The 27,093-nt window shown below is 43.3% G+C and overlaps 1 protein-coding gene across 1 annotated transcript; it reads right to left on the reverse strand.

Moving 5' to 3' along the window:
• Positions 1-26,700, reverse strand: LOC121585702 (alpha-2,8-sialyltransferase 8E). The gene is made up of 9 exons (XM_041902028.2): positions 26,508-26,700; positions 13,512-13,595; positions 13,137-13,223; positions 12,932-13,076; positions 12,727-12,839; positions 12,275-12,361; positions 1,911-2,028; positions 1,082-1,246; positions 1-1,012 (listed from the first exon to the last, which is right to left on the reverse strand). Exons 1-9 carry the CDS (start codon positions 26,588-26,590, stop codon positions 830-832), a joined length of 1,065 nt encoding a protein of 354 aa, XP_041757962.2. The 5' UTR covers positions 26,591-26,700; the 3' UTR covers positions 1-829.
• Positions 26,701-27,093: the final 393 nt, after the last annotated feature.

Consider the following 27,093-nt stretch of genomic DNA (forward strand, 5'->3'; position numbering starts at 1 on the left):
TAATATTGTATTCATCTCTTTATTCTGACATTCTTCTGGTAACACAATAAAACAAACCACTGGTAAAGGAACAACATGAATTCACCAGTCATGATTTAGGTCATGTTCCAAACAGTTCAGTTTGTTAGGTTCCAAACTATTTAGTATTTTTGGTTCTGAACAGTTAAATCAGCATTTCCCAAACTCTGTCTTAGGTACCCCAAGAGGTGCACAGCTGATTAAAATAATCAAAGCTTGATGATTAGTTCATTATTTTAAAATCAGGGCAAAAACCAAAATGTGCACCCCTTGAGGTCCCCAGGGTCAAGTTTGGGAAACGCTGAATTAAGTCATGTTCTAAACTGTTAGCTCTGTTAAGTTGTGGTCCAAATTAAATCTCAAGTCGTGTTCACAGTATTGTCTCACCACAAAGACTGAGGGATCAGGGTGTGAATACAAGTTAGTGTGGTGGCCTCCTGTTGCCTATCCCTGCACTAGGGGCTATCGACAGGGATCAACATGTAGCTGTAGCGCCCCCTGACTGTGGAGTTGTAGTAACAAGGTTGTGGGGGTTATGGTGTAGGGGTTAGAGTGTACAGGGTCCAACATGTAGCTGTAGCGCCCCCTGACTGTGGAGTTGTAGTAACAAGGTTGTGGGGGTTATGGTGTAGGGGTTAGAGTGTACAGGGTCCAACATGTAGCTGTAGCGCCCCCTGACTGTGGAGTTGTAGTAACAAGGTTGTGGGGGTTATGGTGTAGGGGTTAGAGTGTACAGGGTCCAACATGTAGCTGTAGCGCCCCCTGACTGTGGAGTTGTAGTAACAAGGTTGTGGGGGTTATGGTGTAGGGGTTAGAGTGTACAGGGTCCAACATGTAGCTGTAGCGCCCCCTGGCTGTGGAGTTGTAGTAATAGCAGGAACTCTTCAGGCATTGCGTGCATTCTGCGGCTCGGACCCACGTTGTCATAGTAATGATGGGGCAAAGGATTGTGGGATAGATCCAGAGGGAAGGGCCAGAAGCCGTACAGATGAACCTGAAAGAGAGAAATAGAGACTTAGAAACACACACGCAGACGCACAACAAACAAAACACACACACCTACCTGTTCACAGATCTCCAAAGCAGTGCTGGCCAGCATCAGACCAGTAGAGAGCCGTCGGGCTCGTTGCCCGCGACGACGCCAGAACCTGCCCAGCTCAATCAGGTAGTCTGGGTGGAAGAACACCACTTTCTGTTGGGGGCGGGCCTTATGGAGGGCGTGGTACACCTGGTACGGAACAAAGACTGATTAATGACATCATCACTATTTACTATCCTCTCCCAGCCCCCTTCCTTCCCCAGCGCTCCTCTCCCCCAGGATCAAAATGTTAGTAATCAAATTTGTCATTCTTAAAAATGCTACCAAGACCGGCCCGTGGACTACTTATTGATGAAAAAAATAGGCCCTTACCCGGGCCGGTTACCAGGGCTTTACCTAGTCTCATCTTGGACCAGTGGAGGCTGGTGGGAGGGGCTATAGGAGGACGGGCTCATCGTAATGGCTGGAATGGCATAAATGTAACGGTATCAAACAAGTCAAACATATGGAAACCACATTTGACTTCGTTCCATGTATTCCATTCTACCCATTACAATGAGCCTGTCCTCCTACAGCTAATCCCACCAGCCTCCACTGTCTGGGACTCACTAAAAACACGCCACTGATGCAGCTATGACCGGAAGTGACTTTTTGTAGCAGGTTAGGAAAGCATTTTTCGCTAACCATAACCCTTTTCCTAACCTTAACCTAATTCTCCTAACCTGCTACGTGAAGTCTCCTAAGTTCTCCTAACCTGTCACAAAAAAGTCACTTCCGGTCGTAGCTGTTTCCAAGTGGCGTGTTTTTAGGGAAACTTATTTCCCCGCCTTCTCATTTCATGGTAGCAGCTCACCTTGAAGCAGGGGGCGGTCCCAAAGGCAAAGGAGAAGGCTGGGAGAAGTAGATGGGCGTGGCCATAGACTGACAGGACTTCTGTCAGGGGTCCAGGGTTCCACTGGAGGTCAGGGTACCTGAGGACAGGGGAGGGGAGGAGACAGGTGAGGGGCGGAGGTAGGAGAAAAGTGAGGGGAGGAGTTAGTGGCAGTTGATGTTAGTGGCAGTTGGACAAATGAATAAAATCGACTTGACGTCAAGAATCAATTTGAGTTTGTGAAATCATGTTGAACAAGTGTGAGGCAGAGACAGGCGAGTACTGATCATGTATAATGATGGTGTGTATTGATAATGTATAGGTCGTTTAAAATAAAATGTCACAATACGGTGCAGAGCGTTCGATTTGGCTGCTGGGGGGCAAGGAGGCCCCCAGCTATGCTAAAACCATTGATAACTACATGCCATTTACAAGGGATTGTTAAATACATTTTTGAACTACACTATATTTGGTCACATCTTGAAGAGCATAGTCAGAACTACATATTTCCGATTATTCCAAATTTAGCGCTATCATCAGAGTTATACAGCAAGTAACTGCATGCTTTTCATGATCAGTAAACATCAATTGATCAAGTATTTTCAGATATGTGAGGGTTGCCTATCCATTTGTTATGTAGCTAGCTAAGCAAAAAATGTGTCATTTAGCTTGCTTCATCAGAGATTAGGCTTTTGGAAAGTCCTCGTCTTGGTGAAGCTGTCAGTCGGACTACTGTCATCACCACTATAGATGGCAAACAAAATATAGCCATCTAGTTTATTCCCAGAAAGTTAGCTTGTTAACTAGCCATATTGACGTGATCTGTTATTAGCTAGCTAGCCAATTTGACATGGTCCATCACTCAATGTAGTACAGTGGGGAAAAAAAGTATTTAGTCAGCCACCAATTGTGCAAGTTCTCCCACTTAAAAAGATGAGAGAGGCCTGTAATTTTCATCATAGGTACACGTCAACTATGACAGACAAATTGAGAGAGAAAAAATCCAGAAAATCACATTGTAGGAATTTTTATGAATTTATTTGCAAATTATGGTGGAAAATAAGTATTTGGTCACCTACAAACAAGCAAGATTTCTGGCTCTCACAGACCTGTAACTTCTTCTTTAAGAGGCTCCTCTGTCCTCCACTCGTTACCTGTATTAATGGCACCTGTTTGAACTTGTTATCAGTATAAAAGACACCTGTCCACAACCTCAAACAGTCACACTCCAAACTCCACTATGGCCAAGACCAAAGAGCTGTCAAAGGACACCAGAAACAAAATTGTAGACCTGCACCAGGCAGGGAAGACTGAATCTGCAATAGGTAAGCAGCTTGGTTTGAAGAAGTCAACTGTGGGAGCAATTATTAGGAAATGGAAGACATACAAGACCACTGATAATCTCCCTCGATCTGGGGCTCCACGCAAGATCTCACCCCGTGGGGTCAAAATGATCACAAGAACGGTGAGCAAAAATCCCAGAACCACACGGGGGGGACCTAGTGAATGACCTGCAGAGAGCTGGGACCAAAGTAACAAAGCCTACCATCAGTAACACACTACGCCGCCAGGGACTCAAATCCTGCAGTGCCAGACGTGTCCCCCTGCTTAAGCCAGTACATGTCCAGGCCCGTCTGAAATTTGCTAGAGTGCATTTGGATGATCCAGAAGAGGATTGGGAGAATGTCATATGGTCAGATGAAACCAAAATAGAACTTTTTGGTAAAAACTCAACTCGTCGTGTTTGGAGGACAAAGAATGCTGAGTTGCATCCAAAGAACACCATACCTACTGTGAAGCATGTGGGTGGAAATATCATGTTTTGGCGCTGTTTTTCTGCAAAGGGACCAGGACGACTGATCCGTGTAAAGGAAAGAATGAATGGGGCCATGTATCGTGAGATTTTGAGTGAAAACCTCCTTCCATCAGCAAGGGCATTGAAGATGAAACATGGCTGGGTCTTTCAGCATGACAATGATCCCAAACACACCGCCCGGGCAACGAAGGAGTGGCTTCGTAAGAAGCATTTCAAGGTCCTGGAGTGGCCTAGCCAGTCTCCAGATCTCAACCCCATAGAAAATCTTTGGAGGGAGTTGAAAGTCTGTGTTGCCCAGCGACAGCCCCAAAACATCACTGCTCTAGAGGAGATCTGCATGGAGGAATGGGCCAAAATACCAGCAACAGTGTGTGAAAACCTTGTGAAGACTTACAGAAAACGTTAGACCTGTGTCATTGCCAACAAAGGGTATATAACAAAGTATTGAGAAACTTTTGTTACTGACCAAATACTTATTTTCCACCATAATTTGCAAATAAATTCATTAAAAATCCTACATTGTGATTTTCTGGATTTTTTTTTCTCATTTTGTCTGTCATAGTGTGTGTACCTATGATGAAAATTACAGGCCTCTCATCTTTTTAAGTGGGAGAACTTGCACAATTGGTGGCTGACTAAATACTTTCCCCCCCCCACTGTATATCATGTCTGTCAGCAGCAATCGTGATTAAACACTTAAAACAATGTTGAAAAGGAGATAGCTAACTTCGCTAGGTAGGCCTATGTTGGTTGGAGAAAAAAGTACATTAAGTCTACTTCAACTATGTTTAGCCAACTGTACAAAGTTTATATCGGTAGCTTGCAAAGTAAACATCATCAGCTAATAGTACATTGGCAAATGCGCCCTTCTGCTGCATGACAGGTAGAGCCCACAAAGGATGGGAAATTAATCTAAACCACTCACACTTGTCGGGTATATTTCACTTTAATTTTATTTCAAATCAAATTGTATTGGTTGCGTTCACATATTTTGCTCATGTTTCTAGCTCCAACGGTGCAGTAATAGCTAACAATACACACAAATCCAAAAAATAAAAACAGAAATCAAGAAATTCCAGAACGATCATTGTCAGAGTCCGGAATATATATACCCACTGAACAAAAATATAAACGCAACATGTAAAGTGTTGGTCCCATGTTTCATGAGCTGAATTAAGATCCCAGACATTTTCCATAAGCACAAAAAGCTTATTTCTCTTACATTTTGTGCACACATTTGTTTACATCCCTGTTAGTGAGCATTTCTCCTTTGCCAAGATAATCCATCCACCTGACAGGTGCGCATATCAAGAAGCTGATTAAACAGCATGATCATAACCTTGTGCTTGGGACAATAAAAGGCCACTCTAAAATGTGCAGTTCTATCACACAACACAATGCCAACTATGTCTCAAGTTTTGAGAGAGCGTGCAATTTGCATGCTGACTGCAGGAATGTCCACCAGTGCTGTTGTCAGATAATTGAATGTTCCTTTCCCTACCATAAGCTGCATCCAACGTTGTTTTAGAGAATTTGGAAGTATGTCCAACCGGCCTCACAACCGTGGACCACGTGTAACCGTGCCAGCCCTGGACCTCCACATACGGCTTCTTCAACTGCGAGATCGTCTGAGACCAGCCACCCGGACAGCTGAAGAAACTGAGTAGTATTTCTGTCTGTCATAATCCCTTTTATGGCAGAAAACATATTCTGATTGGCTGGGCCTGGCTCTCAGGTGGGTGGGTCTGGCTCCCAAGTGGGTGGGGTTTGAGTGTGTGAAGAACTGCAACGCTGCTGGTTTTTTCATGCTCAACAGTTTCCCGAGTGTATCAAGAATGGACCACCACCCAAAGGACATCCAGCCAACTTGACAATTGTGGGAAGCATTGGAGTCAACATGGGCCAGCATCCCTGTGGAATGCTTTCAACACCTTGTAGAGTCCATGCCCAGGCGAATTGAGGCTGATCGGAGGGCAAAAAGGAGGAGCAACTCAATTTCAGGAAGGTGTTCCTAATGTTTTGTACTAATGTACAGTGGGGAAAAAAAGTATTTAGTCAGCCACCAATTGTGCAAGTTCTCCCACTTAAAAAGATGAGAGAGGCCTGTAATTTTCATCATAGGTACACGTCAACTATGACAGACAAATTGAGAGAGAAAAAAATTCCAGAAAATCACATAGTAGGATTTTTTATGAATTTATTTGCAAATTATGGTGGAAAATAAGTATTTGGTCACCTACAAACAAGCAAGATTTCTGGCTCTCACAGACCTGTAACTTCTTCTTTAAGAGGCTCCTCTGTCCTCCACTCGTTACCTGTATTAATGGCACCTGTTTGAACTTGTTATCAGTATAAAAGACACCTGCCCACAAGCTCAAACAGTCACACTCCAAACTCCACTATGGCCAAGACCAAAGAGCTGTCAAAGGACACCAGAAACAATATTGTAGACCTGCACCAGGCTGGGAAGACTGAATGTGCAATAGGTAAGCAGCTTGGTTTGAAGAAATCAACTGTGGGAGCAATTATTAGGAAATGGAAGGCATACAAGACCACTGATAATCTCCCTCGATCTGGGGCTCCACGAAAGATCTCACCCCGTGGGGTCAAAATGATCACAAGACCGGTGAGCAAAAATCCCAGAACCACACGGGGGGACCTAGTGAATGACCTGCAGAGAGCTGGGACCAAAGTAACAAAGCCTACCATCAGTAACACACTACGCCGCCAGGGACTTAAATCCTGCAGTGCCAGACGTGTCCCCCTGCTTAAGCCAGTACATGTCCAGGCCCGTCTGAAGTTTGCTAGAGTGCATTTGGATGATCCAGAAGAGGATTGGGAGAATGTCATATGGTCAGATGAAACCAAAATAGAACTTTTTGGTAAAAACTCAACTCGTCGTGTTTGGAGGACAAAGAATGCTGAGTTGCATCCAAAGAACACCATACCTAGTGTGAAGCATGTGGGTGGAAACATCATGCTTTGGGGCTGTTTTTCTGCAAAGGGACCAGGACGACTGATTCGTGTAAAGGAAAGAATGAATGGGGCCATGTATCGTGAGATTTTGAGTGAAAACCTCCTTCCATCAGCAAGGGCATTGAAGATGAAACGTGGCTGGGTCTTTCAGTATGACAATGATCCCAAACACACCGCCCGGGCAACGAAGGAGTGGCTTCGTAAGAAGCATTTCAAGGTCCTGGAATGGCCTAGCCAGTCTCCAGATCTCAACCCCATAGAAAATCTTTGGAGGGAGTTGAAAGTCCGTGTTGGCCAGCGACAGCCCCAAAACATCACTGCTCTAAGGAGATCTGCATGGAGGAATGGGCCAAAATACCAGCAACAGTGTGTGAAAACCTTGTGAAGACTTACAGAAAACGTTTGACCTGTGTCATTGCCAGAAATCTTGCTTGTTTGTAGGTGACCAAATACTTATTTTCCACCATAATTTGCAAATAAATTCATTAAAAATCCTACTATGTGATTTTCTGGAATTTTTTCTCTCTCAATTTGTCTGTCATAGTTGACGTGTACCTATGATGAAAATTACAGGCCTCTCTCATCTTTTTAAGTGGGAGAACTTGCACAATTGGTGGCTGACTAAATACTTTTTTTCCCCACTGTATGTACACTACATGACCAAAAGTATGTGGACATCTGCTCGTCAAACATCTCATTCCAAAATCATGGGCATTAATATGGAGTTGGTCCCCCCTTTGCTGCTATAACAACCTCCACTCTTCTGGGAAGGCTTTCCACTACATGTTGGGACATTGCTGCAAGGACTTGCTTCCATTCAGCCACAACAGCATTTGTGAGGTCGGGCACTGATGTTGGCCGATTAGGCCTGGCTCGCAGTCGGCGTTCCAATTCATCCCAATGGTGTTCGATGGGGTTGAGGTCAGGGCTCTCTGCAGGCCAGTCAAGTTCTTCCACACCGATCTCGACAAACCATTTCTGTATGGACCATCGCTTTGTGCACGGGGGCATTGTCATGCTGAAACAGGAAAGGGCCTTCCCTAAACTGTTGCCACAAAGTTGGAAGCACAGAATCTTCTAAAATGTCATTGTATGCTGTAGAGTTAAGATTTCCCTTCACTTGGGGGCCTAGGCTCCCAGGTGTCTTTTATACAGGTAACGAGCTGAGATTCGGAGCACACTCTTAAAGGGAGTGCTCCTAATCTCAGCTTGTTACCTGTATAAAAAGACACCTGTCCACAGAAGCAATCAATCAATCAGATTCCAAACTCTCCACCATGGCCAAGACCAAAGAGCTCTCCAAGGATGTCAGGGACAAGATTGTAGACCTACACAATGCTGGAATGGGCTACAAGACCATTGCCAAGCAGCTTGGTGAGAAGGTGACAACAGTTGGTGCGATTATTCGCAAATGGAAGAAACACAAAATAACTGTCAATCTTCCTCGTCCTGGGGCTCCATGCAAGATCTCACCTCGTGGAGTTGCAATGATCATGAGAACGGTGAGGAATCAGCCCAGAACTACACGGGAGGATCTTGTCAATGATCTCAAGGCAGCTGGGACCATAGTCACCAAGAAAACAATTGGTAACACACTACGCCATGAAGGACTGAAATCCTGCAGTGCCCGCAAGGTCCCCCTGCTCAAGAAAGCACATATACATGCCCGTCTGAAGTTTGCCAATGAACATCTGAATGATTCAGAGGAGAACTGGGTGAAAGTGTTGTGGTCAGATGAGACCAAAATGGAGCTCTTTGGCATTAACTCAACTCGCCGTGTTTGGAGGAGGAGGAATGCTGCCTATGACCCCAAGAACACCATCCCCACCGTCAAACATGGAGGTGAAACATTATGCTTTGGGGGTGTTTTTCTACTAAGGGGACAGGACAACTTCACCGCATCAAAGGGACGATGGACGGGGCCATGTACCATCAAATCTTGGGTGAGAACCTCCTTCCCTCAGCCAGGGCATTGAAAATGGGTAGTGGATGGGTATTCCAGCATGACAATGACCCAAAACACACGGCCAAGGCAACAAAGGAGTAGCTCAAGAAGAAGCACATTAAGGTCCTGGAGTGGCCTAGCCAGTCTCCAGACATTAATCCCATAGAGAATCTGTGGAGGGAGCTGAAGGTTCGAGTTGCCAAACGTCAGCCTCGAAACCTTAATGACTTGGAGAAGATCTGCAAAGAGTAGTGGGACAAAATCCCTCCTGAGATGTGTGCAAACCTGGTGGCCAACTACAAGAAACATCTGACCTCTGTGATTGCAAACAAGGGTTTTGCCACCAAGTACTAAGTCATGTTTTGCAGAGGGATCAAATACTTATTTCCCTCATTAAAATGCAAATCAATTTATAACATTTTTGACATGCGTTTTTCTGGATTTTTTTGTTGTTATTCTGTCTCTCACTGTTCAAATAAACCTACCATTAAAATTATAGACTGATCATTTCTTTGTCAGTGGGCAAACGCACAAAATCAGCAGGGGATCAAATACTTTTTTCCATCACTGTAAACATGATTAAAGTGACCAGTGTTCAATGACTATGTACATAGGGCAGCAGTCTCTAAGGGCAGGATAGAGTACCGGGTGGTAGCCGGCTAGTAACAATGACTAAAGATTAGGGCAGGGTACTGGGAGGAGGCTGGCTAGTGGTGACTATTTAACAGTCTGATAGCCTGGAGATAAAAGCTGTTTTTCAGTCTCTTTGTCCCAGCTTTGATACACATGTACTGTCTCTGCCTTCTAGATGGTAGAGGGGTGAACAGGTCATGGCTCAGGTGGCTGAGGTCCTTGATGGCTGAGGTCCTTGATGATCTTCTTAGCCTTCCTGTGACCTGGGGGCAAAGACCCCTGCGGTTGTGGACGGTGCAATTGCAACAGCCCGACAGGATGCTCTCTATGGTGCATCTGTAGAAGTTTGTGAGGGTCGTAGGGGCCAAGCCTAATGTTTTCAGCCTCCTGAGGTTGTCCCTTCTTCATCACGGTCTGTGTGAATGGACCATTTCAGGTTGTCAGTGATGTGCATGTCAAGGAACTTTAAGATTTTCAACCTCTCCATTGTGGCCCCTTGTGGGGCCCCCGTGTTAAGGATCAGCGTGGCGGAGGTGTTGTTGCCTACCTTCACCACCTGGGGTCTGCCCATCAGGAAGTCCAGGACCAAGTTGCACGGGGCTGGGTTCTGACCCAGGGGCCCAAGCTTAGCAATGAGCTTGGAGGGCACTATGATGTTGAAAGCAGAGTTGTAGTCAATGAACAACATCCTTACATAAGTATTCCTCTTGTCCAGATGGGATAGGGCAGTGGCGATTGCATCATCTGTGGATCTGCACATACCCTGAGGACGCAGCTTGGGATGCAGTCTGGCCAGCAGCCTTGTGAGGGTTAACACGCTTAAAAGTCTTACTCACGTCGGCCACGGAGAACGAGAGCTCACAGTCCTCGTGAGCGGCGGCGGCTCTGTGTTTTACTTGAAGCGGGCGAAGGAGGTGTTTAGTCCGGGCGTGAGGTGTTTGTCTCCGCGACGTGTCTGGCTTTCCCATTATAATCTGTGATTGTCTGGAGTCCCTGCCACATACAGTGGGGAGAACAAGTATTTGATACACTGCCGATTTTGCAGGTTTTCCTACTTACAAAGCATGTAATTTTTATCATAGGTACACTTCAACTGTGAGACATAATCTAAAACAAAAATCCAGAAAATCACATTGTATGATTTTTAAGTAATTAATTTGCATTTTATTGCATGACATAAGTATTTGATACATCAGAAAAGCAGAACTTAATATTTGGTGCAGAAACCTTTGTTTGCAATTACAGAGATCATACATTTCCTGTAGGTCTTGACCAGGTTTGCACACACTGCAGCAGGGATTTTGGCCCACTCCTCCATACATACCTTCTCCAGATCCTTCAGGTTTCGGGGCTGTTGCTGGGCAATACGGACTTTCAGCTCCCTCCAAAGATTTTCTATTGGGTTCAGGTCTGGAGACTGGCTAGGCCACTCCAGGACCTTGAGATGCTTCTTACGGAGCCACTCCTTAGTTGCCCTGGCTGTGTGTTTCGGGTCGTTGTCATGCTGGAAGACCCAGCCACGTCCCATCTTCAATGCTCTTACTGAGGGAAGGAGGTTGTTGGCCAAGATCTCGCGATACATGGCCCCATCCATCCTCCCCTCAATACGGTGCAGTCGTCCTGTCCCCTTTGCAGAAAAGCATCCCCAAAGAATGATGTTTCCACCTCCATGCTTCACAGTTGGGATGGTGTTCTTGGGGTTGTACTCATCCTTCTTCTTCCTCCAAACACGGCGAGTGGAGTTTAGACCAAAAAGCTCTATTTTTGTCTCATCAGACCACATGACCTTCTCCCATTCCTCCTCTGGATCATCCAGATGGTCATTGGCAAACTTCAGACGGGCCTGGACATGTGCTGGCTTGAGCAGGGGGACCTTGCGTGCGCTGCAGGACTTTAATCCATGACGGCATAGTGTGTTACTAATGGTTTTCTTTGAGACTGTGGTCCCGTGTAGTTCTGGGCTGATCCCTCACCTTCCTCATGATCATTGATGCCCCACGAGGTGAGATCTTGCATGGAGCCCCAGAACGAGGGTGATTGACCGTCATCTTGAACTTCTTCCATTTTCTAATAATTGCGCCAACAGTTGATGCATTCTCACCAAGCTGCTTGCCTATTGTCCTGTAGCCCATCCCAGCCTTGTGCAGGTCTACAATTTTATCCCTGATGTCCTTACACAGCTCTCTGGTCTTGGCCATTGTGGAGTGGTTGGAGTCTGTTTGATTGAGTGTGTGGACAGGTGTCTTTTATACAGGTAACGAGTTCAAACAGGTGCAGTTAATACAGGTAATGAGTGGAGAACAGGAGGGCTTCTTAAAATAAAACTAACAGGTCTGTGAGAGCCGGAATTCTTACTGGTTGGTAGGTGATCAAATACTTATGTCATGCAATAAAATGCAAATTAATTACTTAAAAATCATACAATGTGATTTTCTGGATTTTTGTTTTAGATTATGTCTTTCACAGTTGAAGTGTACCTATGATAAAAAGTACATGCTTTGTAAGTAGGAAAACCTGCAAAATCGGCAGTGTATCAAATACTTGTTCTCCCTACTGTACGTCTTGTGTCTGAGCCGTTGAATTGCGAATCCACTTTGTCCCTGTACTGTCATTTTGCCTCTTTGATTGCCTTACGTAGGGCATAGCTGGTCTGTTTGTACGGGTCCATGTTCCCAGTCACCTTGCCATGGTTAAATGCGGTGGTTCACGCTTTCAGTTTTGCGCGAATGCTGCTTTTTGCAATGCTGAATTGAATGTAATTGAGAAAACAAAGTTGTTGTTTTTTTTTGCTCCCACAAAACATCCTTTCTGAATTTAAAAGTAATCCAAGAAGTAATCTACTTTTTCAAAAGTATCTGTAATCTGATTACAATATTTTTGCTGGTAACGTAACTGATTAACGTTTTTTGTAATCAGATTACATCTAACTGATTACAAGTAATCAGTTACTCCCCACCCTGTTGGTAGTGTATATACCCTTTAATGATCTGGCTAGGGTTGGCTGTTATGAGGTCTGTCTTCACTCCCACATCACAACTCTTGTTGATAGGAGCCAGGTTAAACCTGTCAACAACAAAAACACCACAAATTAGAAACAACGACGTCCACACAAGATTATAAATAACATTCACACAATATTAATTCAACATTCACACAACATTACTTCAATAATACACGACACAACAACATTCACATTACAATTAACTGAAAAAGAACGGCATGTACAAACGGGTGATATACTCAGAAAGAGGTGCCAGTTTCAATAGGATAAAACAACATTCAGACATTCAAACAATATTACAAACACATTCCACATCATATCAACATTAAACACTACACAATAGCACTACATTACAATAGTTTACTACCAATAACATATTGATTGATCTATGCTTGCTTGCTTGATTGATTGATGTTGTTGCTGATACCTGATGACATAATCAGCATTGTCTATTTCTGCTCCACAGCTGCTGTTCTGCAGGATTCCTCCACTTCCCACCACGGCACAACGACTCAACGAACCTTTACTCCAGGGTACGGTCTACAGACAGACATACACACACACCATGCTGGTAAACCACACTCGTGTGATGACTAACTTTGTCTGAGAACTGAAGACTTGCACACACACACCTGAGGCAGCATCTCCCATAGTGCTTGGTCCACCTTTCTCTTCCTCCACCTCTGTATCTCGTAGGACAGACTCTGGTTCAGATCGGTGTTCTGTCTGGTCACCATCAGCCTATCAGATGCGTTACAGCACGACCACAACTCTGTCCTGGGGGGGCAGGACGTTTGTTGGAGAAGATCGCAAGACTGAGCAAGCTGTGTATCTCACCTGTGTAGTTCTCTGTGTGTGAGGTTGATTCTCCAAGGACAGTCCATCAGCTCTCTCACCTCCTGAGAGAACAGGGCAATGTCCACTCTGACACACACACACACACACACACACACACACACACACACAGAACTCATAATGTACATAGACATATAGATGGAGGAGAACTTGTTGGATCAGGATGGCAGTTGGATTGTCATGTTGATCTGATCAGAACTATACTGTATGTACTAGAATGAGCATGAACCATAGTAAAAGCAAGTCAGGCAAGGGAGAAACTCTTTCACTCACTCACTGACCCCAGGAAGATTAGCTGACATCATGGTGTCAGCTAATCGGGATCTTAATAATATTCCAATTCAAAACTCCACCTACTTTTTCATAGTAGTCATGGTCACCAGTCTCTCTCTCAGTCTCCTGCACTGCAACCTCTTCTGAACAGAGTCCAGGAACCCATCTCTGCAACACGCAAGCATGAAAACACACACACACACACGAACAAAGGAGAGCAGTCGTTGGTGAAGCTAATTAAAAACAAAGCAACAGTAAACATGTCATCCACGAATGATGCTGCGCCACCTCCCTTGGGCCAATTAAAACTAGACTATACTGATAGTAAAAAAAAACATATGCCCGTTATAGCACCATGAATGTTCTTGCATATGTTGAATTGACAGTGTTTGCAACATCTGTACCAAATGTTACAATACAAATATCTGGGACTGATTTATATGCATTTATGTGCCAGACCACGCAATTGTTTAGCGGCCATGTTGTTTTAGGTACTAGTCTGGAAAATATTGCATTGAGAGACCTTTGTCCATAGATGCCACATATCAAGTTTCGTGCAGATCGGTCATTTGGTGCCAGAGGAGTAGCGTTTGAAGTTTTCACAAAATTCTAAATAGCGGAAAAGGCGGACCTTACGTGTCCCTGAGGCAAATTAGTTCCTTGTGAGGAGAAAGATTAATGTACAGAATTTCATGACTTTAGGACTTTAGGGGTGAGGCGCATGACCTTTAAACTTAGCATTTTCAATTGCTTGTTATAGCGCCACCAGGTGGCCAATCCGTGTATTTTTTAAATTCCGGATCTCTATGTCAAGACACATCATTCGCCCAAGTTTCGTCCAAATCGGGCCAGTGCTGTCTGAGATATCGTGTGTCACGAATGAACCTACGAATGTACTAACGGACAGAGACAGATCCACAGTCCCCTCCTCGATTTCATCGTGGGGGACAATCAATCCGGTTGAATACAAGTTGCAACAAGGAGAAGTAGAAGCAGAAGGAAAAAACAAGCACAGAGAAAAAAAGTCTAAAAATGGCCTCTTAATCAGACAGCACCAAATGTTCTGTAAACACCAGCCAGAAAGGCTTGTATGAAACCCAAATGAAAAGGTAGTGACTTTGTCAGCTGCAACAGAATCACAGTGTTCATAGAATGTCATCAATATAATACAACAGTGAATAATCCGTGTGTCCTCGGTCCTTGTACCACCAGTCTTGCATCAATCACTATCAATATCAACGATATAAGAATAATCCATAACATTCAGCTTCAAGTCTAGTGACCATGAACCCGCACCTTGAGTGTCACAAACAGAACATGTGAAACAGAAGGATGTGTTTTACAGAAACTCAAAATATGCTAAGCATTGTGTTGATCACTAAACTAAATCACTCTTACATTTCCCCATTACACACACGGTGTTTCTCAATATGCATGCTACCGTGCTCCACACTCTCATGCTCCGAGTGCATTCTCCGACCACGTTCTCTTGAGTACATTCTTGTGAGGATGAGAGTGTGACGAATGCATAAAACAATACATTTGAGAAGCACTCGCACTCCCCCTACTGTATTACCTCACGCTTCACCTCCCCATTCACTGAACCTTCTTCCAACCAGGACAATGGCAACAACAGATGAAAAAAGATATACAAAACGCAAATGTTTTACTTCATCATTATCAGCTAGATATGTGAATCGTAATATTCTAGCTAACCAGATAGATATCAATTATTTGTGGGTAGCTAGCTAACATTACTAATAGCTAGCCCTATTTACTTATTATGGGCTTGCGATCTATGTTACGTTGGCAGGTAAACATTCCAAAATTAACACAGCATGTATTCATTTACGTATCAAGATAAAATATTGTAGTCAGGCAACATTTCATTCTGATTTCGGAGTGTATTTTTTCTCGCTTCAGCTCAAATAATGGGCCGATGATTTCAATAAATTGTCATTCCTTTTTTAAGTGGTTGCATCATATTTCTTTGCATACTTTACGTTGAAGCTTGCATCGATGCATGCTTCAAAATATGTGCAAACGGAGTATGCATTCGAGAAGTGCCCTTTGTGCTCCGTTTCGCATACTTTGATTTGGACTCATTCTCCGACCCTCCCATGCTCCAATTTGCGTGCTCGGAGCACGGTAGTATGCATTTTGAGAAACACCCACAGTAATGAAGCTGATTGATGCTTCTCACATTAAACTATGTTTGAAATGTGACTGGAACAGGATTTACTCCAAAATATGAATTTTATTTTCCATAAATATAATAAATACAGACGTAAAACAGGTAAAGTTAAAAACTGACAACCATGGGAACCCAGCGAAAAACAAATGTTCCCACAACTTTAGAGAACGTTCTCTTAAGAGTCTCATTAGGTCATTACCTAAGGTTTTCATAGGAATATTCCAGTGATGTACAAGGACTGTTTCCAAAATATCGTTGGTTGCCATGTTCTCAGAATATAAGATATGTCCTAGACATGTTTCATGGGAACATTGGTGGAAAAAGTACTAAATTGTCATACTTGAGTAAAAGTAAAGATACCTTAATAGAAAATAACTCAAGTAAGTGAAAGTCACCCAGTAAAATACTACTTTAGTTTAAAAGTATCTGGTTTTAAATGTACTTAAGTACAGTGGTGGAAAAAGTACTCAATTGACCCTTCGCTAAGCCCGCCCCAGAATTTGAGATAACCAATCGCAGCACTCCAATGGATAGCAACCGTTGTCAAGTCCAACACCTTGGACACGCACACGTTTTAAATGCATGGAAGCCATTGAGGGCATTGCAATAACAAAGTTTTCATCCAAAACAAATAGTTTAAATGGCTAAATAATTTAACAGTGCACCAGGTTTGGCTGCTACTGTGATTCTTGAAATGCAGCCTACTGGAGTATTTTTTGAATCCGAAATTCTACTTTTGTTACATTGTTTGCTAGCTCATTGACCGCCCAAAGTGGCTAATGCTAGCTAGCTAATTAATATAACAATTTTTTTCTAAATGTATGTTTGCTAGCTAAGCTAGCCATGTTATGAATACAACTATCATCTGCTGTCAACATCAGGATACTATTCCCGTGAAGCAATTGTCATGACAGTCTACCACAACATACCTGAGAGTCTGTTGCAGGGGCTGAGTCACTGGCTTGCTGGTGCTCTTTCATGCCGTCCCTGGGGGGGGTGCGTCACTTGAGTGGGTTGAGTTACTGACGTGATCTTCCTGTCTGGGTTGGCGCCCCCCCCTTGGTTTGTGCTGTGGTGGAGACCTCTGTGGGCTATACTCGGCCTTGTCTCAGGATTGTAAGTTGGTGGTTGGGGATATCCCTCTAGTGGTGCGGGGGCTGTGCTTTGGCGGAGTGGGTGGGGTTATATCCTTCCTGTTTGGCCCTGTCCGGGGTTTCTTCGGATGGGGCCACAGTGTCTCCGGACCGCTCCTGTCTCAGCCTCCAGTATTTATGCTGCAGTAGTTTATGTGTCGGGGGGCTGGGGTTAGTTGGTTATACCTGGAGTACTTCTCCTGTCTTATCCAGTGTCCTGTGTGAATTTAAGTATGCTCTCTCTAATTCTCTCGTTCTCTCTTTCTCTCTGAGAACCTGAGCCCTAGGACCATACGTCAGGACTACCGGGCATGATGACACCTTGCTGTCCCCAGTCCGCCTGGCCTTGCTGCTATTCCAGTTTCAACTGTTCTGCCTGCGGCTACGAAACCCCTACCTGTCCCAGACCTGCTGTTTTCAACTCTAAATGATCGGCTATGAAAAGCCAACTGAGATTTATTCCTGATTATTATTTGACCATGCTTGTCACTTATGAACATTTTTGAACATCTTGGCATGGTTCTGTTATAATCTCCACCCGGCACAGCCAGAAGAGGACTGGCCACCCCTCATAGCCTGGTTCCTCTCTAGGTTTCTTCCTAGGTTTTGCCTTTCTAGGGAGTTTTTCCTAGCCACCGTGCTTCTACACCTGCATTACTAGCTGTTTGGGGTTTTAGGCTGGGTTTCTGTACAGCACTTCGAGATATTAGCTGATGTAAGAAGGGCTATATAAAATAAAATTGATTGATTGAGTCTCCTAATTAGCAAGGGGTAGTCTGTGTTTAATTTCATTGAATACTAAAAACAGTTTGAGATCATTGTGAGGGGATTTCGGCAGTGGTTCGTATTGGGGAAATGGGCTTCCAGGGAATATGTTGTCCGAGGTTGTAACAGTAACCAAAGGGGGCTGGGTTTAGCGAAGGGTCAATTGTCATACTTTAGTAAAAGTAGAAAGTAAAAGCTATACATCAAATTCCTTATATTAAGAAAACCAGATGACACAATTTTCTTGTTTATTTATTTACGGACTGCCAGGGGCACACAGTATGTGTTTAGTGAGTCCACCAGAATTTTCAGGAAATGCAAACTTGTAGTGAGTGCATTTGAGTTTTAAAAAGGCTTCTAGAGTTTGTAATTTCCACTTTGAAATTTCAGACTTGATTTGTCCTACAAAAATGTCCATTAATTATAATCCACATTTCCTGTTGCTGCAGGACTATTTTCCTGCTGTAGCAAACTGGCTCAAATTAAGATCCTACATCTGTACCTACAGAAACCGACCAAAAGCATTAGGCTGATCGAAACAAAAGCAATTTAATTGTGATTTAGTTAAGCAGATTGAGTTGGACGAACATACAGTAAGTCAAAAAGCTAGAACTGTGCCTATAGGCTATTTAGTGTGGTCTCAATCAAATGATCCATAGCCTATAGGTTACGAAGTGCATGCTCAGAGACGCACAGAGCAAGATTACAGTATATTTCTAAGATAGCTACTGGGATGGTGTAAATAAAACTAGGCTGCATTACACACAGCAATGAATATTCCAACCCTGAGCCCTGCCATGCTCTTGCTGATCAAAACATTTTTTTCTTGCACCCTCTAAAACCACGGTGATTATTATTTGACCCTGCTGGTTATCTATGAACATGTTGAAGATCAATCTAGCCTTAATGGCCATGTACTCTTATAATCTCCACCGGCACAGCCAGAAGAGGACTGGCCACGACTCAGAGCCTGGTTCCTCTCTAGGTTTCTTCTTAGGTTCACGCCCCCATTCACATCGAAGGGGCTGTAGTGGAGAGGGTCGAGAGTTAAGTTCCTTGGTGTCCACATCACCAACAAACTATCATGGTCCAAACACACCAAGAAAGTAATGAAGAGGGCATGACAATGCCTTTTCCCCCTCAGGAGACTGAAAAGATTTGGCATTGGTACCCAGATACTCAAAAAGTCTAGGTCCAAAAGGCTCCTTAACAAACAGCTTCCCAAGCCATAAGACTACTGAACAAGTAATCAAACGGCCACCCGGACTATTGGTCCGCAATGCTTTCTGCTAGAATCAAGCTGTCAATTATCCAGGACTCCGATGCATATGGGATTTCATTGTTTCATTTCTTTGACATCCAGAGGCTGAGCTACAACCTTCTATAGCCGAGGAGATAAACAAATGGACTTTGCATGAGAAGTAATCTATATCTGTCACTATCAATTGATTAAGATATTCACTTTCTGTACAATAGAAGATGTTTAAACCTAGACCGCTTTTAGGGAAACACTTGTGACCTTCTCTCTTTGGGTTAAGCCACGGAAGAAGAGTAGCAGTTAAAGCTTACATTTTTCTGTGTAAGTGGTCCTACTGTCTGGGGTGGAAAGGTAGGCCTAACTTTTGAAAGTACCACGATCAGATTCCTAATGATGTCTCAGATTAAATCATTTGCAAACACGACACACTGATTTGGCATTGGAGAAACATGATAAGATGAGCACATAGGCCTATCTCTGTCCATTCTTAGCCTGTAATTTCAGTAATTTGTGTGGTATTAAAAAATATTCTGCTAATATGTAAAATGACAGAATTGCATGAAATATTTATAAAAAGGCAATTTTTTCCTCGCACCTGCAAATACGATGATAGATTCATGCAATGCTTTTACTAGAAGCAGATCTTTCTACCCCTACTCTTGTCCACAGTGGTCTGTGAACCCACAACCTTATGGCCCGCAGCCCTGTGCCCTATTCAAATTCCATGTAATGCTTACAGGACGAAGAACAGTTTCTAAAACGGCATATATTAGGCTCTGGTCTGTCAAATAAGTGAGGTTAAACGGTAAGGATGTTCTCTGCTATCCACTTTATGTTTTAATTATTATTCTGGGTATAGTGGAGGGTCATTTTTGTTTTTTCAAGCGTTTAGGTAAATATATACTTTGCTGAAGGGAAGGCCATCCATTTATTTTTCATTACAAAGAGGTCAGATTTGCTCCATGCAACCCTTATTGTAAATACTGTTCACTCTCTAATTTCAGTCAGAGCCTGCAGTATAACACAGAGCAAATATTGACATTCGGAACTTCTTCCCAAAAGAAAGGCAAAAGAAAAGCTAGCAGGTTGTGCATGAGCAGGCAACAGCGAATGAGGTGGAGTGGGCAGTATAGCCAGAAAATCTAAGTGCAGCAGCAGCAGCGTTAGCCACAGGATTGTGCAGGGTTGGTGGTAGCCAAGTAGCTAGTCTCCCTCAGCAGAAGGGTTGGCTAATGCTAATAAGCTAGCATTAGCATTCAGCATCCTTAAGCTATTGGTTGTCAGTCAGAGCTATTTAACAGTATATTTAGTGAATGGGCAAGCTAAGGATGTTGATATAAGTCATGATATTAAGAAAAGTGTATTTGATGGGTTTTGTTTCTGTAGCTACTGGCTGGCTAGAGATGAGAGATATGTGCTTCAGTCAGAAACTATCTTCTGACAGTGACACAGTGCCCCCCTGTGGAAGGAAGCTGAACTTTACTACAACTTGATATTTAACCCTGTTTAAAAATGGGTAATGTTGAGGCGGTAGAACTGACTAAATGAAATTAATCATAGAGGGCTTATAACCTATTGCATTCTACAGGTAAACATGCTTGGCTCATGACTGTTATTATCATATAGGCTATGTAACTATTTGTAAAAAAAAAAAAATATATATATATATATATATATATATATAGGAAAACAAATACAACTAATTTTTTTCACTTAGCTACTTACTTGTTCTATTGGTGTTGCATGTCAAGAGGTTAACCTGCAAGTAAGCATTTCATTGCACTGTGTACTCCATGTACAGTGCATTCGGAAAGTTTTCAGACCCCTTGACTTTTTCCAAATTTTGTTACTTTACAGCCTTATTCTAAAATTGATAAAATAGGTTTTTTCTCATCAATACACAATACCCCATAATGACAAAGCAAAAACAGGTTTTTAGAAATTTTTGAAAATGTATTAAAAATAAAAACAGAAATATCACATTTACAGAAGTATTCAGACCCTTTACTCAGTACTTTGTTGAAGCACCTTTGGCAAAGATTACAGCCTTGCGTCTTCTTTGGTATGACGCTACAAGCTTGTCACACCTGTATCTGGGGAGTTTCTCCCTTTCTTCTCTGCAGATCCTCTCAAGCTCTGTCAGGTTGAATGGGGAGCGTTGCTGCACAGCTATTTTCAGGTCTCTGCAGAGATGTTTGACAGGGTTCAAGTCCGGGCTCTGGCTGGGCCACTCAATGACATTCAGACTTGTCCCGAAGCCACTCCTGCGTTGTCTTGGCTGTGTGCTTAGGGTCGTTGTCCTGTTGGAAGGTGAACCTTCGCCCCATTCTGAGGTCCTGAGCGCTCTGGAGCAGGTTTTCATCAAGGATCTCTCTGTACTTTGCTCCGTTCATCTTTCCCTCGATCCTGACTAGACTCACAGTCCCTGCCACTGAAAACCATCCCCACAGCATGACGCTGCCACCACAATGCTTCACCGTAAGGATGGTGCCAGGTTTCCTCCAGACGTGACGCTTGGCATTCAGGCCAAAGAGTTCAATCTTGGTTTCATCAGACCAGAGAATCTTGTTTCTCATGGTCTGAGAGTCCTTTAGGTGCCTTTTGGCAATCTCCAAGCGGGCTGTCATGTGCCTTTTACTGAGGAGTGGCTTCTGTCTGGCCACTCTACCATAAAGGCCTGATTGGTGGAGTGCTGCAGAGACGGTTGTCCTTCTGGAAGGTTCTCCCATCTCCACAGAGGAACTCTGGAGCTCTGTCAAAGTGACCAGTGGGTTCTTGGTCACCTCCCTGACCAAGGCCCTTTTCCCTCGATTGCACAGTTTGGCCGGGCGTCCAGCTCTAGGAAGTCTTGGTGGTTTCAAACTTCTTCCATTTAAGAATGATGGAGGCCACTGTGTTCTTGGGGACCTTCAATGCTGCAGAAATTTTTTCGTACCCTCCCCAGATCTGTGCCTCGACACAATCTTGTCTCGGAGCTCTACGGACAATTCCTTTCACCTCATGGCTTTGTTTTGGCTCTGACATGCACTGTCAACTGTGGGACCCTATATAGACAGGTGTGTGCCTTTCCAAATCATGTCCAATTAATTGAATTTACCACAGGTAGACTCCAATCAAGTTGTAGAAACATCTCAATGGAAACAGGATGCACCTGAGCACAATGTCGAGTCTCATAGCAAAGGTCTGAATACTTATCTAAATAAGGTAACTGTTTTTTTTATTTTTAATAAATGTGAAAACATTTCTAAAAACCTGTTTTCACGTCGTCATTATGGGGTATTGTGTGTAGATTGTTGAGAAAAACATTTAATTTAATCAATTTTATAATAAGGCTGTAACGTAGCAAAATGTGGAAAAAGGGATGGGGTCTGAATACTTTTCGAATGCACTGTATATCATGTGTATATGACAAGTAAACAAACTTGAACTTAGAAGTGAAGGGGGAGGGCAGCCAGAAAAGGGGAAGCCAGACAGAAAAGGCATAAAAAGGTTGGATAGAAATCTGGTCACGGAGGTCTTATTCCATTCTACAGGTCAAATGTTTTGGCTCATGTCTCTTTATATTCATATAGCCTAGGGGCTATGTAGCTTCTTATCTATCATGTTTGGAGTTGTGTTGCTCGGTTATGCGGACATCTGAATTTTTCTTTACAGTTGAGTTGCCCTGGTCGTGTCTGTATACAGTAACTTTAAAGAGCAACTACCCCTAAAAAACAACTTCCCATTTAGAAAACAGCTCGTGGCATTGATAAGAGTCAGAAACATTTATTCTACTGTCAAAATTGACTACAAAGGATACATTTGTCATGAGGTCAGTCTCGTCAAACACTGAGTTTTGTGAGACTTGTGGTCGTGATTGCATCACAACGTAAATTAAGGTTGGGTTCATTTCAGTCCTACCCACATGTCCACAGCTGGCAGCACACAAGATATCATCAATTCAAAGTGCAGCTGCACGTGAACCGATTGTAATGCATGTGGTACATTTGGGTTGACTTTGGATATCCCTATGGGGCTAGTTAGGGACCATCTGTAAATTAAACAATGTACGGGACAATGTGATAAAATTCCAATAGCTCCAAATTTCAATGACTTAAAAACCTCCAACCAACTCTAAATTGTAGAAATTAATATACAAATATTGAAAGCATTTAATGAGAAAACTAAAAGGTGTGCAACATGAAAATAGTATCTCTTTTACATTGTATAATTTATTGATGGCCCCTAACTAGCCCCCGAGATAGGCCATCCAAATTCAAAGTCTGGTCGCACACCAGCCGGCTAAAACGTATTGTTGAAATAATTTGGCTGACTCTTCCCACCTGCGAACACACACCCACACACGAGACACCCACATCAAACCACACCCCGAAACCAACTCACATTTGAATTCAGTCATGGCCGCTAGCATTTCTCAATAAACCAAATCTAAAGACGATGCCAAATCAGGAAGTTCAATCACCCTTTAAAACTAACTAATGACATGTTGCCTTGCTACCTTGCATATGAGCCAAGGAGGAGGACAGATGAGAACAGCAGGCCAGTGGAGCACTTAGAACAGCAGCAGCCAGGGGCAACTGGTAGGGAAGAGGATGATTTAGGTCACTCAGACACAGGCCCAAAACAAGTTATGCAATCCCAGCATCCCCTTGACTGTTTTAGATTGCAAAGAGACACACCAGACAAAACACAGAGACAGCAACAGAAGAGTAGATCATGTAGAGAGACACCCGACAAGACAGAGACAGCAACAGAATAGGAGGATATGATGGAGAGACACACCAGTCAAGAAACAGAGACAGCAACAGAATAATAAGTGATGGAGAGAGACACACCAGACAAAACACAGAGACAGCAACAGAAGAATAGGATAAGATGGAGAGTGACACAATAAGAACAGAATATAACAGAAGAGGATAGAAAAAGTAGACAAGAACCTGAGACGACAACAAACACACAAAGAAAGTGACAGAAGAGGGCAGACGGGGAGAGATAGAAGAGGTGGGTTGAGCACACAGTAGACTGTATGACTTGAAGCTGCTCTATAGACTAATTAGTTGTATTTATTTGCACAAATTATAAACAGGTGAAATACAGTAAAAAGGTAAAACATGGTTTACAAAGAATTTGCAGGTGAGGTGAAAAAGCCTGTGAAATTACTAATTAAACAATTGTTTACTTTACACTTTTTACAACCAGGACAAGACGAGATGGGGGGGTAGACAAGAGAGACGATGGAGAGAGGCAGAGGAAGGGTGAGCACACAGTAGAATATAACTTAAAGCTGCTCTATGGATTCTTACTGCACAGTGTGTGTGTGAGTGCGAGTGAGAGAGAGAGAGAGAGAGCGAGAGTGTTTGGGTGCTGTTGGATCCTTTAATCAGTTTGTCTCATTGGACAGGTCAGAGTCTGTTTGAAGTTGTTGGGTGGTATGGAGGTTTTTGGCAATACAGTGTGAATTAGAGGTCTTTACAGGTCCAAAAAGTTGGAAAGGGACCTGGGGCCTTCCCACCCGGACCCAAAATGCATAAACAAGCTTTTTTAATAGAGACCTTTTCCGAACGGACCTGAGGACAACTAGACCCGTTCCGTATAGACCTGGTCGGATCCAGACCCGGTCCGATCTAATCCGAGTGAGGGAAGCAGCAGAAAAGTCATTTTTTAAGCTACTTTATTAACCAGAGCTGATAAAGTGCGAGAGGGAGGTTGAGGTGCCGCTCTAGTGGGCGGGGGAGGGGCCATACTGTGAACGAGTGAAATGGGGAGCAGAGAGGGAGAGACCAGAGACAGCAACCAACAAAGCCGACTTGCGCAATAGTAGACTATTAGCTGTCATAGCTAGGTTATTTATCATCAAATATGATTACGTAATACCTGTCTTGACTGCATCAAACCGGGAGAAGCTAGTCAAGATAGCTAACATTAGCTAGCTAGGCTAATTGAGGCTGCAGTGCATGCACTCTCATCCTACAGTTACAAATAACGAATGTCCATTCAGAATATTAAGCAGCAGCCTACCTGTTGGCTCTTGGTCGTTGTATTCTATCCTTCTCATTTAACTCCATCATTTTAATTCCATCTTCCATTGATTTGATATCTCCTAACTTTTGCCACACAGTGAGGCTCTATGACTGTAGCCTATTGCCGCTTTGATGACTTATGATTGGTCTCTCCCTCTTGTGAAAAGCAAGAGCAGCAGCATAAATTCTAAAATATCTCTCTCTACTGCAGCAGTCATGTTCGGATCTGTGCAGGCCGTTCTGGACAAGTCAGTTAAAATTACATATATCCGAGACCATCATATCAGATCTGACCCAGACCCTTGACATTATTTAGAATTCTGGATATGGACCCGCTTGGGTCCCGAATCGGGTCTCGGGTATTCAGGTACAGGTGAATCCGTGAAGACCTCTACTGTAGATATGTGTTCCAGAGTAGAGAGACCCACAGTAGTTACTGTAATTGAGTACTAGAAGTGTATGCTGTGGAAAGTGCAAGTTACCTGAAAAAGATCTACTCTCTCAGTGTTCATCTCAAAGTGCACCAAATTCATGCATTTAGCTGTTGAAATTCCTTTTTTTTTTGCCGGGGTAGGAGGCCCCCAGACCCCCCTACTGGCATTGGGCTAAGCCCACAATGTCTTCAAATCCTAGAAACGCACCTGGTCTTTTGACCAATTACATTAGCTCTTTTCACATCAGATCTTTTTCAGAGCGAGTTGAAATCCCTGGTGAGGACATGCTGAATAATAACGACTGTATAAATGAACATGCACAATGTAATCATGTATGTCAAATATGTAAGTTGAAAACACTATGTTAAAAGCACTGTGTGTGTTCCCTAACCTTGCCAACAGACAAAGAGCTGTGAATGGATCAGTGGTTCACCAATCAGGGCCTTGATGGGCTCTGTAACAAGTCGTGATGTGTAATTTTAAAAAACTCTGCAGGGGGAGAATGTTTCTTCGGGACCATCAAGTGACATTTTGACAACTGATACACAGAAATGTTCCCGCAACGTTTCATGAAACGTGTCTAGCACATTCATATCTTATATTCTGAGAACATGGCAATCATGTTCTGTGTATGTTTGGTGGGACGTTGATGGAATATTCTCCTAACCATCAGAAAACTGGACACATTAATGTTCTTGCAACGTTCCATGAAACGTGTCTAGAACCTTAATATTGGATATTTTGAGAACATGGTAACCACTTTCTGGGTAAGTTATTTTTGACATTAACGGAATGTTCTCTTAACTAATGGCAAACATGCTAAATAGGTTCTCATTAAGTTTTTGCTAACATACATGGAATTTTCCCCTAACTAATGGAACACTGGACACTCAAACAGCAAGGGAACATTACGGATAACGTAATAAAAATTCTCTCTCCCTAAAATTGTTAGTTGGTAAGATCTAATTGCATACTCCTCGTGTCCTCGTCTCTTCCTCAAAATCCATTGGATGAGAAAGCCAGAGGTTCCTGCCCCCTGACCTTCTCTTCCAATGGGTTTTGAGCAGGAGAAGAGAGGACACTAGGAGTATGCAATTGAGATCTTCCCCATGTGCCTCTCCCACACCTTTAATCACCTGCACATAATTAGCAGGCCAAATGGATGGGAGGGCTATCAATTATCAATTAACCGATGTCTGTCCAAAAACATAAAAGCACAATACATTATTAAATTGACTTTTTGGGTTGAACCACACGCACAGCATTACAAACGTACCTTTGGTGTTGGTAGTAGTCTATGAGTGTAATAGACAGGAGAGTTCCGGAGCAGAGGAGAATGAATATTACCAGGTAACACATTGTTACAACAGGTCACAGACTGAATGAAAGCGCGACAACTACACTATCTGTCCATCAGGGAGGGGAAAGGAAGAGAGGTGTGTCTGTGGGAGAATCTCAATGGTCTGTGCTATCCGGGGTCCTTGGGACGTCCCTACCCCCCATTGAAGTTTACATTTTAAATGGTTAGGGTTTAGGGTATGAACGTCCTAAGGATTCCAATTAGCACTGACCAAATCTCAATTGCATACTCCTCGCGTCCTCTCTCGCCTCGCGTCCTTCACAAAACCCATTGGATGAGAAAGCCAGAGGTCCCGCCCCTCTGACCTTCTCCTCCAATGGATTTTGAGAAGGGAGCGAGGACATGGAGTATGCAATTGTGATGCTCCCTGTGTGTGTGTGTCAGGGTTGGGCTTAATATTGCATTTTGGAAATGACTCTCATTCAACTCATGAGTTGAAATTCAAATGTAATATGCCACACCCCACAGGATGTAGAATTTGAGTTTGAGTGACAGGAAGTGG

The sequence above is a fragment of the Coregonus clupeaformis genome, chromosome 17 (assembly GCF_020615455.1).
Source record: "Coregonus clupeaformis isolate EN_2021a chromosome 17, ASM2061545v1, whole genome shotgun sequence".
In the NCBI taxonomy this organism is placed as follows: Eukaryota; Metazoa; Chordata; class Actinopteri; order Salmoniformes; family Salmonidae; genus Coregonus; species Coregonus clupeaformis.

Excerpts from the sequence above, each read along its gene's own strand:
- LOC121585702 (XM_041902028.2), bottom strand. The coding sequence starts at position 26,590 with ATGTGTTACCTGGTAATATTCATTCTCCTCTGCTCCGGAACTCTCCTG. Across the intron at positions 13,596-26,507 it reads GACTACTACCAACACCAAAG|AGATGGGTTCCTGGACTCTG; the intron begins GTACGTTTGTAA and ends TGCGTGTTGCAG. Across the intron at positions 13,224-13,511 it reads ACCATGACTACTATGAAAAA|AGTGGACATTGCCCTGTTCT; the intron begins GTAGGTGGAGTT and ends TGTGTGTGTCAG.